General features: G+C 32.7%; 1 protein-coding gene across 1 annotated transcript in view; it reads right to left on the reverse strand.

The window, feature by feature from the left end:
* Positions 1-17381, reverse strand: part of LOC140044688 (bridge-like lipid transfer protein family member 2) — a 49028-nt gene that overhangs the window by 3747 nt on the left and 27900 nt on the right. Inside the window, exons 35-51 of the mRNA XM_072089312.1 lie at positions 9851-9945; positions 9109-9271; positions 8252-8335; positions 7817-7872; positions 7460-7577; positions 6927-7097; positions 6202-6442; positions 5554-5720; positions 4810-5121; positions 3657-3812; positions 2915-3096; positions 2659-2751; positions 2109-2161; positions 1750-1864; positions 1370-1466; positions 718-952; positions 20-63 (exon numbers count right to left, since the gene is read on the reverse strand). Coding sequence (XP_071945413.1) covers positions 20-63; positions 718-952; positions 1370-1466; positions 1750-1864; positions 2109-2161; positions 2659-2751; positions 2915-3096; positions 3657-3812; positions 4810-5121; positions 5554-5720; positions 6202-6442; positions 6927-7097; positions 7460-7577; positions 7817-7872; positions 8252-8335; positions 9109-9271; positions 9851-9945 — 2382 coding nt within the window. The remainder of the gene's footprint in view (positions 1-19; positions 64-717; positions 953-1369; positions 1467-1749; positions 1865-2108; positions 2162-2658; positions 2752-2914; positions 3097-3656; positions 3813-4809; positions 5122-5553; positions 5721-6201; positions 6443-6926; positions 7098-7459; positions 7578-7816; positions 7873-8251; positions 8336-9108; positions 9272-9850; positions 9946-17381) is intronic.

The raw sequence follows: 17381 nt of genomic DNA on the forward strand, positions 1-17381 counted from the left end.
CAAAGGAAATTTGACAAACCTTACTGACCCGTGAAGAAATACTCTCTGTGTCATCATCAAGATCTATGAAACAAAACAAGAAGAATTTTATACTGATAATTCTGGGCATTGACTTTAATAGCATTACACAAACCAACAGTGTGAATGAGATATGAAATATGAATGTTAGGAAGATATTTATCTGTTTTATTGAAGCTTGGTTTGCACTAGAACGCAATAATGGATTATTCGAACTGACGCTTGTCATTGGTCAATTAAGTCCTAAGTTGCGCTTACGTCCTTGCGTTTAATCCTAGTGGGAACCAAGCTTAAGAATTGTTATATTGTTGCTTCCTGTTTCATCCTAGTGGGAACCAAGCTTAAGAATTGTTATATTGTTGCTTCCTGTTTCATCCTAGTGGGAACCAAGCTTAAGAATTGTTATATTGTTGCTTCCTGTTTCATCCTAGTGGGAACCAAGCTTAAGAATTGTTATATTGTTGCTTCCTGTTTTATGTTAATCTTGGATATTTGGTTCTATCTGTTTCTCTTTTTTTGGTCGCGATGTAGTCTCCTTGTCATAAAATTGCAAAAGATTCTCAATTTGAATGCAATGCTGTCTCATACAATTACAAAAAGATTTGACTAATCTTTTTTAAAAAAGGATTCTCAATTTGTTTATTTAACCAGGTCTATTTAACCATATCTATTTAACCATGTCTATTTAACCTGATCTACCTGGTCTATTCTTAAGTTGAAGGTCCTCTCCTGGTTCTTGATCAACACTTCTACCAGGGAAGAAAAATCCCATCATTCGTTTAAAGAAATTGTAGGTAAGCTGAATAGTGAGGGGGACAACATTGACCTCAAAGTGTTCCTGCACGGAAATGCCCCCTACTGGTGGTTTTCCTCGACAGATGACCCTCAGAGTGACCTGCCTTGTTTTACCCATATCCTGTGGTCTCAGAACATCCTATGGAGAAAGTTAAAAGTTAAATATGTGTAAAGCTATGTCTACACTATTAAACTAGTTTGACAAAAAAAGTGTGATGTGCCCAAATGTGGTAGCGATATGATGTCATCATGTCCATATATGGGCACAGCACATTTTTTTGGGTCACATAAAGTTTGATAGTGGACACGGAGCTTGAGAAAGTCATTTCAGTATGACTGTAATTCTATTTAATAATATAGATAACTGTAATTGACCTATCACTGTAAGAGTTCATTTTTAATCTTAACAAATTTAGTTAATGTTATAGTCACATTTTATTTGTATACCTTTAACAATACATTTTGCCAACATTTAACTAAGATTCTACAAAAAGTATTTTTAACTATATATTTTTCTTTACCAGATTTCTCTCCTTTATTTGCTTATCATACTCACTTTATATATTTCATTTGGCAATAGATTGTTCATAGTAACCCATCCAATTTCCATAGAATGGTTTCCAGAATCATCATTTTTACTGGTTCTTGTATACCTATACAGAAACAGTGGAGTTAGTTACAAATTAATGGAGACTTAAGCTCTGTCTACACTATTAAACTAGTTTGTCAAATAAGCGTGATGTGCTCGAATATGGAAGTGATATACCCAAATATGGTAGTGATATGACATCATTGTCCATATATGGGCACATCACATTTTTTTGTCACATAAAGTTTGATAGTATTGACAGAGCTTTACTTTTGAACTTGAAGTCTCTGAAAATCATAAACTCCATTTGTTGTATTTAAACCACACATTTTTAAGTATAGACTTACGTAAATTGTCTAATCTCAAGATAGCTCATTCCAAGTTGCCCATCTTGCTCTGTAAGCTTCCATTTAGCTAAACTGAAGCACATCTCAACACGACGCACCACTTTTACACCCTGGTCTGTTGGAAAAAAAAAACACATTTCATATAAAACCTCCCTAGTTTACTGAAAATTGTGAGGGTCAACAACAATCCAAATATCTTTTTCAAAAAGCAATTTCTAAATCTTTAAGTTATATTTTATTTTAATAACACTCCAAATGTCTTTTATAACATCAATGGGACAATTTCCATAAGTTTAGGTTGTAACTTAAAACAATTTCCATAATTTATAAAATTAAATGATAAAAATATAAAAACTCACCACTTTGAATTTTAAGTTTCATTGCACGTTGAAGTTGAATTTCTTTATAAACACTAAAAGATATAATGATAAATACAATCACAAAACAATATCTAAGTTGTACTTAACAACTTTGGTGGCTCGGTAAAAACAAAAGTAAATTTTTTTTTGCTTGTTTGATGATAGAAGGAAAAATTTCTTCAGAAAATTCTAATTTTTAAATTTTCAGTGAAAATTGTTAAAAGTAGTAGTAGATAGTTGACTGTACTAGAAAAATAATATTCCTACATTATTATTTTAAACAATCACAACACAATATCTAAGTTGTACTTAACAACTGTGGAGTCATCACTTGACTTTAAGAAACCCTGAGTTAGATATTTTTAGTAATAATTTCCGTAAGTTTCGTAACATTGTTAGTAGTTTAGTTTAATGTTTGTTATTGTATATGTTCGTGTTTGTCTGTGTTCCCTCCTGTAAGTGGTGAACCATGAGCTCACTGTTGGTTGGGAAATGAATAAATAAAATAAATAAAATAAATAATTTTATAAACTTTGATCATGTGACATACCTGACCATTACGTTCAGATCGTGACTGGCTGTTAGTAAACTTTCTTTACAATCTACAACCTGTTCTTCTACATCCATACTCTGCTGCAACAACCTACAAACAAAATATATTTTAAAAAAAAAATTATAATTCTGAATAATAATAAATATATATAATTACATTGCTAATATTTCATTATAACAAAAATAGTATATACATTTTGGGTTTAACATTTATTGATAAAAATAACAAATATATTAACAAGAAGTAAACTTACGTGGGGTCATCTTGATTGGCCTCAAGCTGTCTGTGAATGCCATACAACTCTTTCTCTAGCCTTCTAAGCTCAGCTAAGTTTATCCTTAACTTGTTCTGCAATGACAGTATAGGCCCTTTCTGGTCTTCTTCACTTCGTAATTGAAAGTGAAACCTCATCCTTTGGAGTTTCTCAGTTGCCTCCTATAACATTGAAAATAAGAAAAAATCATAAGAAATCAGAAAAAAAATAATTTAAAGTGAAACTGTTTGCAATAGAGAGGTACAAAAAGAAATTTTGTAGATGTACTGTCAATTCCCCAAACGGTGCCTAAATGAATTCAAATAACCCATGTGTATCACAAAAATTCTACCAGGGAGTATGTCAAATTGTTTAAAGCTCTGTCTACACTATTAAACTTTATGCGACAAAAATTTGATGTGTCAATATATGGACATGATGATGTCATATCACTACCACAATTGGGCACATCAGTTCGATAGTGTAGACAAAGCTTTAAAGTATGATGTATTCAAAGAGGGGATTTTAATTGATTTCTATATATAAAAACACTGTAAAACCTTTCGTTTTGGTTCCACATTAAGTAGAAGATTGTTGATAATGTCCATGATAGAAGCATACTGAGACATGCCAATGTCATATCACTACCATATTTGGGTATATCACTACCATATTTGGACATATCAGTTGATAGTGTAGACAAAGCTTTACAGTAGGTAAAGTATAAAAAAACAATGGAAACCTTTCGTTTTGGTTCCACATAAAGTAGAAGATTGTTGATAATGTCCATAATAGTAGCATACTGGGCTGAGTTGGTGCACACATCCAGGTCTTGATGCATTAATGTAAATGAATCAACAGCTTCATCTTGTTTCAGTATACCGCCCTCATTTTCATTCTGTATAAAAATCATATACAAGTTTTGAATGTATTTGACAGGCATCAATTTTCTAATAATTGTAAGTGATGGAGTGGTGGCGGTTAAGACAATTGTTACCTATAGCCATAATATCGGCAAGGATTCGAGGCTCAATCGCTCCATGGTTCTCGTGGTAAAATGAGTGTTCTCGGATAAGGACTTTAAACCATAGGTCCAGTGTACACAAAATAACATAGTACATCTTTCAAAATGAGTAGAGGGTTACCATGGTGTACTAGTTCACACCGCATCCACCACATTGGCAGCACCGACATGACATGACCCAGGGGAGAAGCATGCAGTTGAACAGTTCACAGCGCATCCACCACGTTGGCAACACCGACATGACATGACCCAGGGGAGAAGCATGCAGTTGAACAGTTCACAGCGCATTGAGATGACAATTTTTTTGGAATATAAATACATTGACATTAATAATATCGAGTTTTTTTGGTAATATGAGGAAGATTATAAATCTCTATGAATTGTGAACTATCACATACAAATCAGATTATATTGATTCTTGCAGGTCTTCTTACAAGCCACTGTTATTGTAAGCCTTCGTTGTTGGAAGAGATCGTTTAAAAGAAAGACTCACAGCTTCTAAACAACATGCTTAAAAATGTTCTATGTAGCTGTATTGATTTTGCCAATGGGAAAATAAACCATTAACTAATTAACATATTGTAACTTTAGACTGTAGACCAATCAGATGACATGAATTTAAACATGAGGCCTGTAAAGGAGTGTAAAAACTACCTGAACTAATGGCAATTGTTTCTTATTGTCTACAAAAGTATATACTGTATCATTTAATTTTTGGGTGGCGTTAATGCATGCAGCTTTTGGTCTTAATGAAAGTCTATCTGGTCCTACATTGTTTGCTACTATAATGTTATAATATTTTTTGTTGGATCAAATAAATCGACTTGTGACTTGTAGTCTTAATTAGAAAGAAAGAATTTGAATTGTTTACCTCTGATTTGTCGGGAGGGGGCTCAGCCGCTACATCAGGGTCAATCTCCTCACTATAACTAGCGTAGTAAAACTGACAACTACAACGAGAGATAATTCGCTGAAGTTGTACCGCATCATGATGAAATCCCGCTCTTGTGGCACCAACCGTGTCGCTTACAACCCCGCCGACAGATTCACCGCTACCGACAAGGTCAGGAATGTCTGTGAGGTCGACGGCTTGTTGTTGCATGCTACGTTCGATGTAGGTTTTGGAAAGCCAAAGCACGTTCTCAATATTGGATGAAGTGGGTGATTCCACAGTGGCAAAATACTGATAGATATAAATACAACATAGATTAAATTAAAGATTAACTAAAGTGATGTCAAAATAATACTAAAACCATAATTATGTATGGTATTAGTAAAGATGTGTGAAAACACAATATTCAAGGAATTTGTATGCAAATGTAAATGTTTCACTGTAAATAATCACTGTATATATTTTATTTATTTTTCTTTTATATTTTCTTATTTTACTACTACACATTATTATGATTATCATTTTTATGACTAAAAAATTATTGATTGATTGAATAAAGTTTACAAGAAACTCAAAGATTTGTGAAAACATAATAATCAAAGAATTTGTATTTGTATACAAATGTGAACGTTTGTGTAAACTACTGTATATCTTTGAATCTGTACATAATGATTCGTGTCTCTTTATGTGTCTCTATAAACCGAAAATAAAGTCGTACTGTACCTGCATGCTATCAAGTTTGCCAACCCACGTTGTCTTACTGGTCAGTTGTCGACCTCTCCAAGCTGGCCAATGACGACAATGCATAACCTGTGCGTTAGCTGCGCTAACTATCACGTACCCTGACAATTCACAGCCCTTCAACATAACTTGACTATTCACAAACTCAACTGATAAGAAAACAAAAATGCATGGAAATTTAAAAAAAAAATCTATTCCCCCCGTTCCCGCACTTTTATTTAATATATCATTAACATATTTGTTATATTCACATTTATATTGAAGCAGGGAAATGGTTACACTGCATCGTCTTTAATTTTGGTTTTAGAATTATTCATGGACTTTTTTTGTTATGTGTAAGTGCCTAGGAACACCTATATTAGGTGCCACAGTATATAAAACAAGAGTTTTTTAAAAATAACATTATGTGTGTAAGTGCCTAGGAATGCCTATATTAGATGCTACAGTATATAAGACAACGGTAAAAAAAAAAATCACATTGTTATGTGTAAGTGCCTAGGAACACCTATATTAGGTGTTATATAAGACAACTGTTTTTTTTAAATATTATTTTTCCTAAAACTGTGACCTTAATATTTGCTTTGCTTATCCACATAGCTTAACCATTAAATAAACCAATAAATTTCATACTTAGCCAATTCTTTCGCATTACATCATCTGTAGTGCAGGCCTGTGCTCCAAACAGCATCTCATTGCTGCCAGATATTTCCTCGGAGAACACCATAAACTTGGTGGCAGTCTCTGAGAGCAGTTGGTGCAGCATGTTAGCTGCGTGTCCTCCTTGTAGCATTGACATTGGGCTTGGTGTGCTACTGGTTGCTGGTGATGAGGCAGTGGTGCTGTTGGACGGGGTCGTAGGAGTATGTGACCTCTGCATGAATGAAAACAATATATTCAATAAAACAAAAGCCAAGTCATTGTTTCTTTGAATTTTTAACACCAACAAAATAGCTATTTTCTTCTTTGACTAAAGCTACACTATACTATACACTACACACCCGGTGACAGAAAATGTCATGTACCCATATTTGGACATGATGATTTCATATCACTACTACATATTTAAGCATATCACTACCATATTTGGGCACATCACACTTTTTGGTCAAACTAGTTTGATAGTGTAGACAGAGGCATGTGGGTAGATTCCTGTCAGGAGATATTTAAACATGGACAGGATTTTAATAAATGATTTAGTTTAATATCTTTCTCAGAAATGCAAAAATAATTAACTTAGGGTAATCTCCCTAGCTGAAACTAATCTGACACCATTACAAGGGAGACCAGCCCACACACATGACACCTTCGGAAAAACATAAATAATTCAGACGTGTCACTATACCAAATTTACTCACATTTTGTGGTCCTTTGGTTTCAACCTTAATTCCCTTGAGAGCTTCAGTTGACAGATTGTGCTTTAAAGTTTGTGCTGTACTGTAAGCATCATACATCCCAAGCACTGCATCACGATTGAAACGTGTCCATGAACCACGAAACTCATACACAACTAGCTTGTGTATGAATCCCTAAGTGATAGGAACAAAATGATAATGTTTTGAAACATTAAAACACACAATTGAGATGATGGAATTCAACATAAACCACTAATATATAACAAAAATATTTCAATTATAGATAATGGCACTATAGTTTGTTGATTAACATGCTTACTTAATTCCAGGACTGGGTTCAAATCCTTCCCCCAGTCAATAGCATTTGTATAATTATTATTCCTTCATTGCCCAACATACATGAACATTACAAAAACATGAAATAAAAAAATACAATAAAACCAGAAACACAGACGTAAATTGAACACTGAAGTATGTGTTCCATATTATGGTTGACAGAGCATCCCTACATAATTCCTCATAATCAGACTGTGTACCTTGTCATTGCCTGCATCCTCGGCCTGATCTCCTTCAGGGGTCAAAGGTACTCCTTCCTGTATCTCCTCAACAGAGGGGCTCCTACTTGGACTTGAACTTTGACGACAATATACAACTCTGGAGAAGTACAGGGAACAACAGAATGGCATAACGAGGTATTGTGACTGCATTAATTGAGAAACTAAGTACTATGTTCTCCAAATGTTTTAACCTTTTTATGAAATGTTTGTATTAGTTGCCTTGTATTTAACCATTTTATCATTTTTTTATTTTTTTTTGTATGTGACATACAAGCAAGACAAATTCCGAGCTAGAGTGCTTGACAAAATAAAATAATTGACTTGAATATAACTTACTTTTCAACACTGGCAACATGGTGCCTGTCTGATGCTGACTTGGATGGCATTCCAACCTTTTAAAAAACAAATTAGCAATCACCAAACATTCATTACCAACAATGATAAAGTAGCTCTTCTAGAAAAGATTATTTTATAATTTGATTGTATAACATATATTTTAATATACGACACTTCTTAATTAACCAATTACAGTAGGTAATACACATTACGCAATGTTTGAAATGTAAAAGGTGAGAACCAATATAAATCATTAATAACAATTATGTTTTTCAAACGGCAGATTATCACGATTCTAAACTAGGTAGTTAATAACTATTGGGTAAACAGCATGCAGCCAGATACACAGGGCTAAAGTGCTCTAAATTTCAAACTTTAATATGTACAGTTTTGGTGCTTGTTTTGCGAAATCAGAAACACCAAAACGAGCCTTACTTGGTAATTATCAGCCGCTGTTGTGTACAGGTAGGCATGGCTCTCACCAACATCAAACACCATACCATTAACGTTCCAGTCAGCCTATAAAGAAAGAAAAATGAATATTATACAGTAGAACCCTTATTAAGGGAACACCTTCAGGATACCACAACGTATCCCCTCGCAGGAGTATTCCCTCAATAGGGGTGTCCCTTAAATATGATTGGCTGTAGTGTTAAAATATATAGTAGTCTTCATTCCAGTCACAGTAAAGTATCCCCTCAATACGAGTGTCCTCTGAATATGATTGGCTGCAGTGTTAAAATATATAGTAGCCTTTATTCCAGTCACAGTAAAGTATCCTCTTAATAGGGGTGTCCCCTGAATATGATTGGCTGTAGTGTTAAAATATATAGTAGCCTTTATTCCAGTCACAGTAAAGTATCCTCTTAATAGGGGTGTCCCCTGAATAGGGTTGGATGGTCACGTAGTGTTACAACTTTATATTTTCCCTGATTCAATTAACCACTTAATAGAAGTGTCCCCTAAATAGAGGTGATCCAAAGACAGGGCTCTATTGTAATTAAAATTTAAACTAAAACCATTATTTTTAATTACATATATTTTATTTACTTTAATTACAGAAAGGGTATCATAATGTCACCTTTTGTATTGTACCGTACATACACTTGTTAATATAACAATTATTAAATTGTGTATTAAGCCTTGTTTACACTATCAAACTAGTTTGACAAAAAAGTGTGATGTGCCCAAATATGGTAGTGATATGACATCATCATCATGTCCATATATTGGCACATCACACTTTTTTTTTGTCACATAAAGTTTGATAGTGTAGATAGAGCTTTACTTACATTATGTCTATGAATGAGTCCATCAGTAGGGTTGCTTAGTTGTAGGTTAAACTTGGATGTAAAGCTTCCTTTACCAAGACACATCTCAATGCCTCGTTGTTTAGCCCCTGAAGCCCAGTAGTTCACTTGAAGTTGTGGAAATTTTGCATTGAACTCAACTGTCCTAAAAAATTAAAACACAGGGCAAACAAAAACATAAAAGGTACATTGAATGGATGAATAAAGAAAACTGGAGCTGGGTTTAAAACTATTTAATCACTAAAAGTACAGAATAAATTAATCTTTCTGTTGAAGCTTCAAAAGTCCCTAACCTACTGCTCTATATAAAGCAGGAGTGGACGTAGGGGTGTTGCCTATAGTTGCCTAGAACACCCTTATTTTTTTTTTCATAAATAATGAGTTCCAGATCATCAGCCTCCCTGTAAGTTCCATCAGGGCTTGAACCTCTGTAAGTACTACCCACTTTCAGAGGTTGAATAGTGTCTTGTAGGCAATCCTGTGACCACCCCTTGTATATAATTAATTAATCAAAAGAATGAATCCGAGATGAGTTCATAATGCAATGCCACAAGCACTTGTTCACCATGACTTGGTCATGAATCAGTTGGTTCTGTGTTTGGTGTCCCCTGCAACAGTGTTCATTTGTCTTCTTCCTAGACTACTGTACGTGCTCATTTACAAGTAGTTGCCTACATTACCAATGTTTCCTAATATCGCACAGAAGGTAAACAAATCAACTAACTTGTACATCCGGCTCAGGGCCGGTTTCCTTGGCTTTGTGTTATCAAACAGATTGCCCCTTCTTGTCGGTCTGGTAACATTCCTAATAACAACAGCCTACAGAAGAAAATTTAAGCTAAATTAAACATATTGAATAATAACCAACACTATGAATGATTGAAAAGAAACATGACTATGGCTGATGGCTATGGTTGACTTTTAACACCATGACTAAACTTGGCCTTTAATTGTTATGTAAAAAAATTGGAAAATGATGCCCACATACATATATATTATATAAATCTAAAGGCAAATTACTGAAAAAATGACAATGCTGTTGGTATCATTGGATCTCAATGGAGATACAAAAGAAAAAGCGAAAAGCTATAAAATCAAAACGATAAAGTAAAACAGCCAGAAGTTAGCAGAGCTTTCGGGCAACACTAGCCCTTCATCAGTGCAAGTATATAAATAAAAAAAGCTGGATTGAGGATTTTTTTACAAAAGGCATTCAGTTAAAAACATCAATTACAAATAATTTCAAAGATCACTAGGAAAATTAACTTTAATGAAAGATATGAACCCAGGAACCTGGTATTGGTAACCCAACATCTTAACCACAGAGCTCATCTCCACGCTAGATCAACTAGAAAATTTTGTTGCACACATCCTCTTATTGATTTAAAGGCCAGGTGCAGGCAAACATTTTTTTATTGATTTTACATTCTAATAATTATCGGTCCATTTTAAGAGAAATTCATGTTTTTTTGTTGTGATTTCTGTTACACATATTTGTTTTATGTACATTTAACCAGATATTATATTTAAAATCTATGTCTGTACCTGAGCTTTAACTAGCTATAGTAAAATAATTATGGTAACCAGTATAATAATAATTTCCTCGTGGTACTATAATGATAGTCAACTTAGAGAGTAGATGTGTCAGCTATTACAGAAGACAAATTGTATTTGTTTACTCACTTAAGATAGAGTGTGCAGCTATTTCATTAGTTGAGGTCAAAGGTGGTATTAGCTCCTCAAAATAATCTTATGTAATAATAAATTCTGGACAATCACAATCATAGGCGCCATTAGAATTTTTTGGAAACAAATCTCAGATAGCGTAGTATACATAGCACCATCATTGTATGTCCCATGCCATAGGCAAGTTCTATAATACAGTGTGACATATATGTATCACATCTGGTGTTTGTACTTAGGTTAAGCTATGATACAGGCACACATGTGATACATATGTAAGACTGTATCACACAATTTGCCGATGATACTGTTTACATTATATACAGTACTGAGAATCGGCTATAGGAACCAGTAATTGTCATATACACAACATCTCTTCAATCTCACAACATTTCTTCTCTTTGCCATTTTATATGTACACAAAATTGAACTAATTGATAAGATATTTTTTTCCTATCTGATGTAATTGAGAGAAAAAACGTAAGGAAATTTCAAACTCAGAAGAACTCAGGAAAAACATCTGACCACTTTTCTCCTTAATGCAAACTACTTCGTAGTAGTTAAACAATTACCAAAAAACTCTCCTGTTAGCACTTAGGCAATTCCAACACTAACAACTATTTAAAAAAATATTTTTATCCTCCATTTAACCTTAATAAAGTATTTAAAACTATAAGAACTTCTGACCTCCTCTTGAGGAAATGATACTACCCACGTAACCCACACTTTGAATAAAGCTAAAATGTACTGGGAATACAATTATATTAGGCTCATTAATCACCCAGTCATTTAGGCCCAACTGAGTAAAAGTACTGTCAGGTAAAAACCATGTGGGACCCAATGTGGTCAAAACCCATTACTTTAGTAATAGTATATCTAGACTTCTTGGCTATTTCATGATTATTATTGTGAAATGTACAGATCATACCATTGAATCATTTTTCAAAGTTTATGAAGTTTACATGAACACCAAACTTCTTTTATAAATTGGTTAGTGTTACTATAAAATTGTATTTCTTTTGTAATAGTATGACAATGTTCCAAATAAATTATCTATAAACTATTATGATCTAAACTGTTATGATATGATAAAGAGAATAATAAAGATGAAAATGAGAAAGATGAAAATGAGAAAGATGATAATGATAATGATGATAATGATGAATATGAATGGAATGGAACACCAAACATCTTTTATAAATGTGTTACTATAAAATTGTATTTCTCTTTTACGGTAATAGTATGAAAATATTCCAAATACATTATCTAAGCTATTATGATATCATGTAGAAAAGAATAAGATGAAAATGAGAAAGATAAAAATAATGATGATGATGATGATGATGGTGACAATGATAATGATGATGATTATTATAATGATGATGATGATGATGATGATGATGATGATGATGATAAGGATGATGATTATAGTGATGATGATGGTGATGATGATGGTGCTGCTGATGATGATGATGATAATGAAGATGGTGATGATGATGATGGTGATGATGATGATGGTGATGATGATGATGATGATGATGATGATGGTGATGATGATGATGATGGTGATGGTGATGATGATGATGATAAGGTTGATGATGATGGTGATGATGATGATGATGATGGTGATGATGATGATGATGATGATGATGGTGATGATAATGATGATGATGATAATGATGATGATAATGGTGATGATGATGGTGATGATGATGATGATGATGATGATGATGATGATGCTGCTGATAATGACGATGATGGTAAATATAAGATGATTTAGACAAGGTTGTAACATTATAATGATTATCAAAACAAGAATGATGGTGAATGAATAAAGATTATGATAATGAGGAAGTTCAATTGTGATTCTGATAATGATATGACAGACAAAAATGATTATGATAATCAAATTACCATATTTTCGACAAAATTTAATATTTAATATACAGTAATAAGTTAGGTTCAGAGGTACTAATTTCAATTTGATATTTTATCATATTACTTCACTCAATTAAAACAATTAACACAAACCACTAATGAATTTTGAATTTACAAAACAATCAGAATGATGTCACAGCTCTATAGGTATGTAAGGAATAATTCTTGAACAATGATAATTATTACTTGACATTAAAGTGGCCAATATTAAAACAGTTAAATGTGATTGACGTCAAATATATTTGGATTGTTTAAAAACAAAGCCCTTTTGTGTGCGGACCAATCAAATGGTTAAGTGTATATCAAACAAGGATGAAGAAACTATATATATAGTGCACTAGTATTATAGTATTTTATAGGTTTAAATTCATTGAGAAAAACCTTTAACAGATATTAACATCCCTACAAGGAAAATGGTATGCCCCACAGAAAGTTCATTGTATTGGACCAATCAGATTACAGTCATTCCAAGAGCTAAGCAAATTTAACTCAATTACAAAATTTTATCCATCTAAACCTGGACATCAACAGTCTGAACACTGATCAAATAAGCTTTTCATCTTCATTCCATCAAAAGCACTGGATGAAATATACTGCAGGAAAATTGTTAACATGATCTATCTTTGGAATTATTTTAAATTGTTGCATTGATATTAGTAACCTGCTGGTCATGATCAAAATCTGATGGATCAACGAAAAAGGATTTATTATGCAAAACCAACACCTATGTAGAGGTACACCTCTGGTTAAAAAATAGAAATTTGAAAACGGACGGTAAAATGGTTTGGAATGGTCATCTTTTCTATTTACTTGGAATGAGTTTTGTTCTGGCGTACACGGTAATCATTTATTTACTGCAGTTGTGTGTTTATACCTTAATCTGTGTTCTAGGAATATCAATGAATGGAATCGTACTCCTCGTTTATTTACGCGTACCTTCGTTTCAAACAATGACGAACAGGCTGATCGTTCATCAATCTTTCGTTGATTTTCTTAGCTCAATAGTATTTTTATTTTTTTACGTATGTCCGCTATATGGATACCACCCAACTGGCGATAATGCATTTACTATCTTCTGCAAGACAAGAACGATTTACTGGGTCCTGACTGCGACATCGAAAGGAAATCTGTTAGGCCTGGCGTTGGAACGATATTACGCTGTTATATATCCTATTAGATACAGGTACCATTTCAAAAAGAAAACTTTACGTTACGTTTTTGCATGCATATGGATTTACGGTATTGTATGCGAGTCAAACTTGGCATTTTTTGCAACAGTTGAAGACGGACAGTGTACGTACATTTGGCCGAATCAAACAGTTGAAATCGCTATTGGTTCTTTAGTGTTTACATTTGAATGTGTCTTACCATTGGTTATTCTTGGATTTGCATACGGAAGGATAGCATGTGCATTAGGGAAGCCAAGCATAGCGTCAAAAAATTTGAAAAACAGTTATATTGTTTCTCGGAGACGGAACACAGCTCAACGTAACGTGATCATTACCTCAATAACCGTTTCGATTATTTTTATAATTTGTTGGACGCCAAATCAATTTTTCTACCTCTTTTTGATGCTCGGTTTATTCAAAAAGTACATTGAGCTAAACGGATTAATACATTCAGTAACCGTCTTTCTTTGTTTTATTAATATGATGTTAAATCCATTTGTTTATGCTCTTCAATACAAGGCTTTCAGGAAATCACTTAAGGAACTTTTAGTCAGAACTAAGGTTAGATAAGAACAATTTCAACTGCTGATAATAATAACTCTATTGTAGGAAAGACTATCGATTTTAAATTGAATCAGAGAAGTAGCTTGGTGGTCATAAGAGGTAACAAAGGAGGCAAAGGCCCCTGGTTTAGCACTCTTCCCTAAGAGGGTAGTTGCATTTAGGCTACTTATGTCCTGGGGCCCCTTAAGCTCTGAGCTCACTCACTGAAACACCACTGTTAGTGTTTAACGTTCCAGGATTGTTACATAGTACAGTACCAGGTTTTTAATTCATGACTGTAAAAACTATAAGCCTCTCCTTAAGCCTCAAATGATATTTAATAGTTTACAAGCATGTTTCATCATGTTTGGTAAGATAGCTTGATGTAGGACAAGTATGATAAGAGAGAATGTTAAGCTGATATAGGCAGGGTGCAAAAGGTCAGGCTTTAAGGTAGGGGTTTTAAATTGTGCAAATAATATTTCTGAAAATTTAATTTTGTGGACCAGGATCTAAAAAGCGAAGTTATTAAAACCATTTTGTAAGATCAGCCAGGTTTTTACTATAATGAACACCTATAAGTTTGAGATATGCCACATTTTACACAAACCCTTCATACCTGTAGGCCTACTGTCCGGAAAGTTTTTTTTTTCAAATGAACTTTGACAAAACAGGTAGTCCTTTAAATACAATTCAAACTATTATTAATATTACTATGATAAAATAGGTGTCATTTCTGGAAACAAAATGTATAAATAAAAATCCAAAAAACCAAAAGACTTGGGAGGTCTAGATCAGTGTTTTGAAAAGCTACTTTACAAATGGCAAAAAGAGAGATATTTATTTTTACAGCTGAAAGTTACGCTTTTGTTCTACTGTTATTTTAATGTGAAAGTCGACTGCGAAAGACATTTTTCACATATATTTAAGATATGAAACCAGAAGGCATATATAAATCAAATATAGCGAATCAGGTTGGGTTCAACTTTTAGCATTCTTAAAATATGTAAATTAATGTTTTAAAAAAAACCATGTTATTTTAACTTTACTACATAAGACCTGAATAGTCAATCTTAATCACAAAAAAAAAAATTACTATAAATAACTTTCAATAAAAAAAAGTTGGATTTGTTGAGTAGTGTACAAAAATATTGTAGCACGTGCAAATATTTTCTAATGATTTACAGGCTGTTCATAGTTTGTTTTTATTTTTAATTTATTTGAAAATAAATATATTATAAACACACAATAGCCTCTAATCCTGCTACAAAAAAGTTCCTCTCCGCTGGGCCCTAATAAAATGGAGAATTGTAAATGCATTAAAAAAAAAATAAAACAACAAACATAAAAGATATATTTCATGCACACAGGTGGTGTTTAAAGAGATCTGAACTATATTTATCAATCCCAAATCCCCAAACAGAATATCGATATTTGTGTTCCAAAATGCAACATTTTCCAGTCAGAAAAATGACTGCCTAAAAGAATGTTTTGTGATTATAGTTATGTGATGGATAATTTTAGAAAACTTAAAATGATTATAATTCCAAAATTAATCTTCATAAATTCTTTGTTTTGTTTTTATGAGTATTTTAAAAAACCTTGAAAATGTATACTATACTATTATACAGATATTGCCTGCTTAGAGGTGAAATATAAGATTCAACATCCCTGAGGGAATGATATTTTGCTTGAGGGAATATTATATTTCCCCCAAAGCGCAAAAATGATAACTGAACTTTGGCATCGTTAAACAATTGCATGTTCTCAACTTTAATATAACAATGTAATAATATATATATGCTACTGTATTAATTTTTTTTTGCGAGTATAATACTGTATTGGTTCAGTAATAAGCCCACCCTGGATGATAATCCCAGACAGAAGCTCACACCACCGAAAAAATTAGGTGTAGACTTATATTATCAGTGTGGTACTACTTTAATAATTAAAAACATTTTTAGTATTAACCAAATAGTTAAAGTTATCAGTGCAATATGATATTTTTTGTTTGTTTTGGTATTTAAGAAAATAAAAAAAACACATGTATCGCATGACTGTATATTACAATTCTATAAGTAATATGCTTATTTTATTCAATTTTTTAATGTCATCTATCTTTAATAAATATATAACATGTTTGTAAACAATTTTAGTTCTATTATTTTTTTAACTAGCATTCACTATATAATTTGTATCCATTTTAAATATTTAAATGGTATGATACGTAAAAACAAAAGAAATGTTTCTGCTGAATATAGTGATTCAAAAGAGCTGTTTAAAAATGGATTAAAAAATAAAATTATAAATTTGCACTTTAAAAAACTGCTTAAATCAGAATTTTTCTCTATACTGTATAACATTTTTTCGTTGCAGCTAAAAGTTTCACAGCATTAAACGGTTACAGGCTACTGTATTTGAAATTTGCAAAAATTTCTAACTAGTGATGTGTCCAAATATGGTAGTATGGCAGTGATATGGCATCATCATGTCCATATATGGGCACGTGACATTTTTTTTTGTCACATAAAGTTTGATAGTGTATAGACAGAGCTTAAAAATATCAACCTATTGCTGCAGTATGTTTGTGAGGATCTTTTTAATTATTCGCAATATCGCCGTGGTAATGATAAACATAAACAAGAATGCTTTATGTACTGTTTGTTTAGTAATGTATAGAGACGAGCTATCAGGCAACGCTTTTGGAATACTTAGTAATCAAGATGTTTTTATTAGGACAGATGGTTTGCGGTATGTTAAAGACGCAATAGATATTATAAAATGTATTTGCCCGACGGTCAAGACAAATAATAATGTAGTACCGAGAATAGATGATCAATATTTATTATCGGTCAAACTTACTTATTTTATACCACATTAGAAAAGGACAATATGCTCAAGATCTTTAATTCCTAATACGGA

Source organism: Antedon mediterranea, chromosome 3, assembly GCF_964355755.1.
Source record: "Antedon mediterranea chromosome 3, ecAntMedi1.1, whole genome shotgun sequence".
Lineage (NCBI taxonomy): Eukaryota > Metazoa > Echinodermata > Crinoidea > Comatulida > Antedonidae > Antedon > Antedon mediterranea.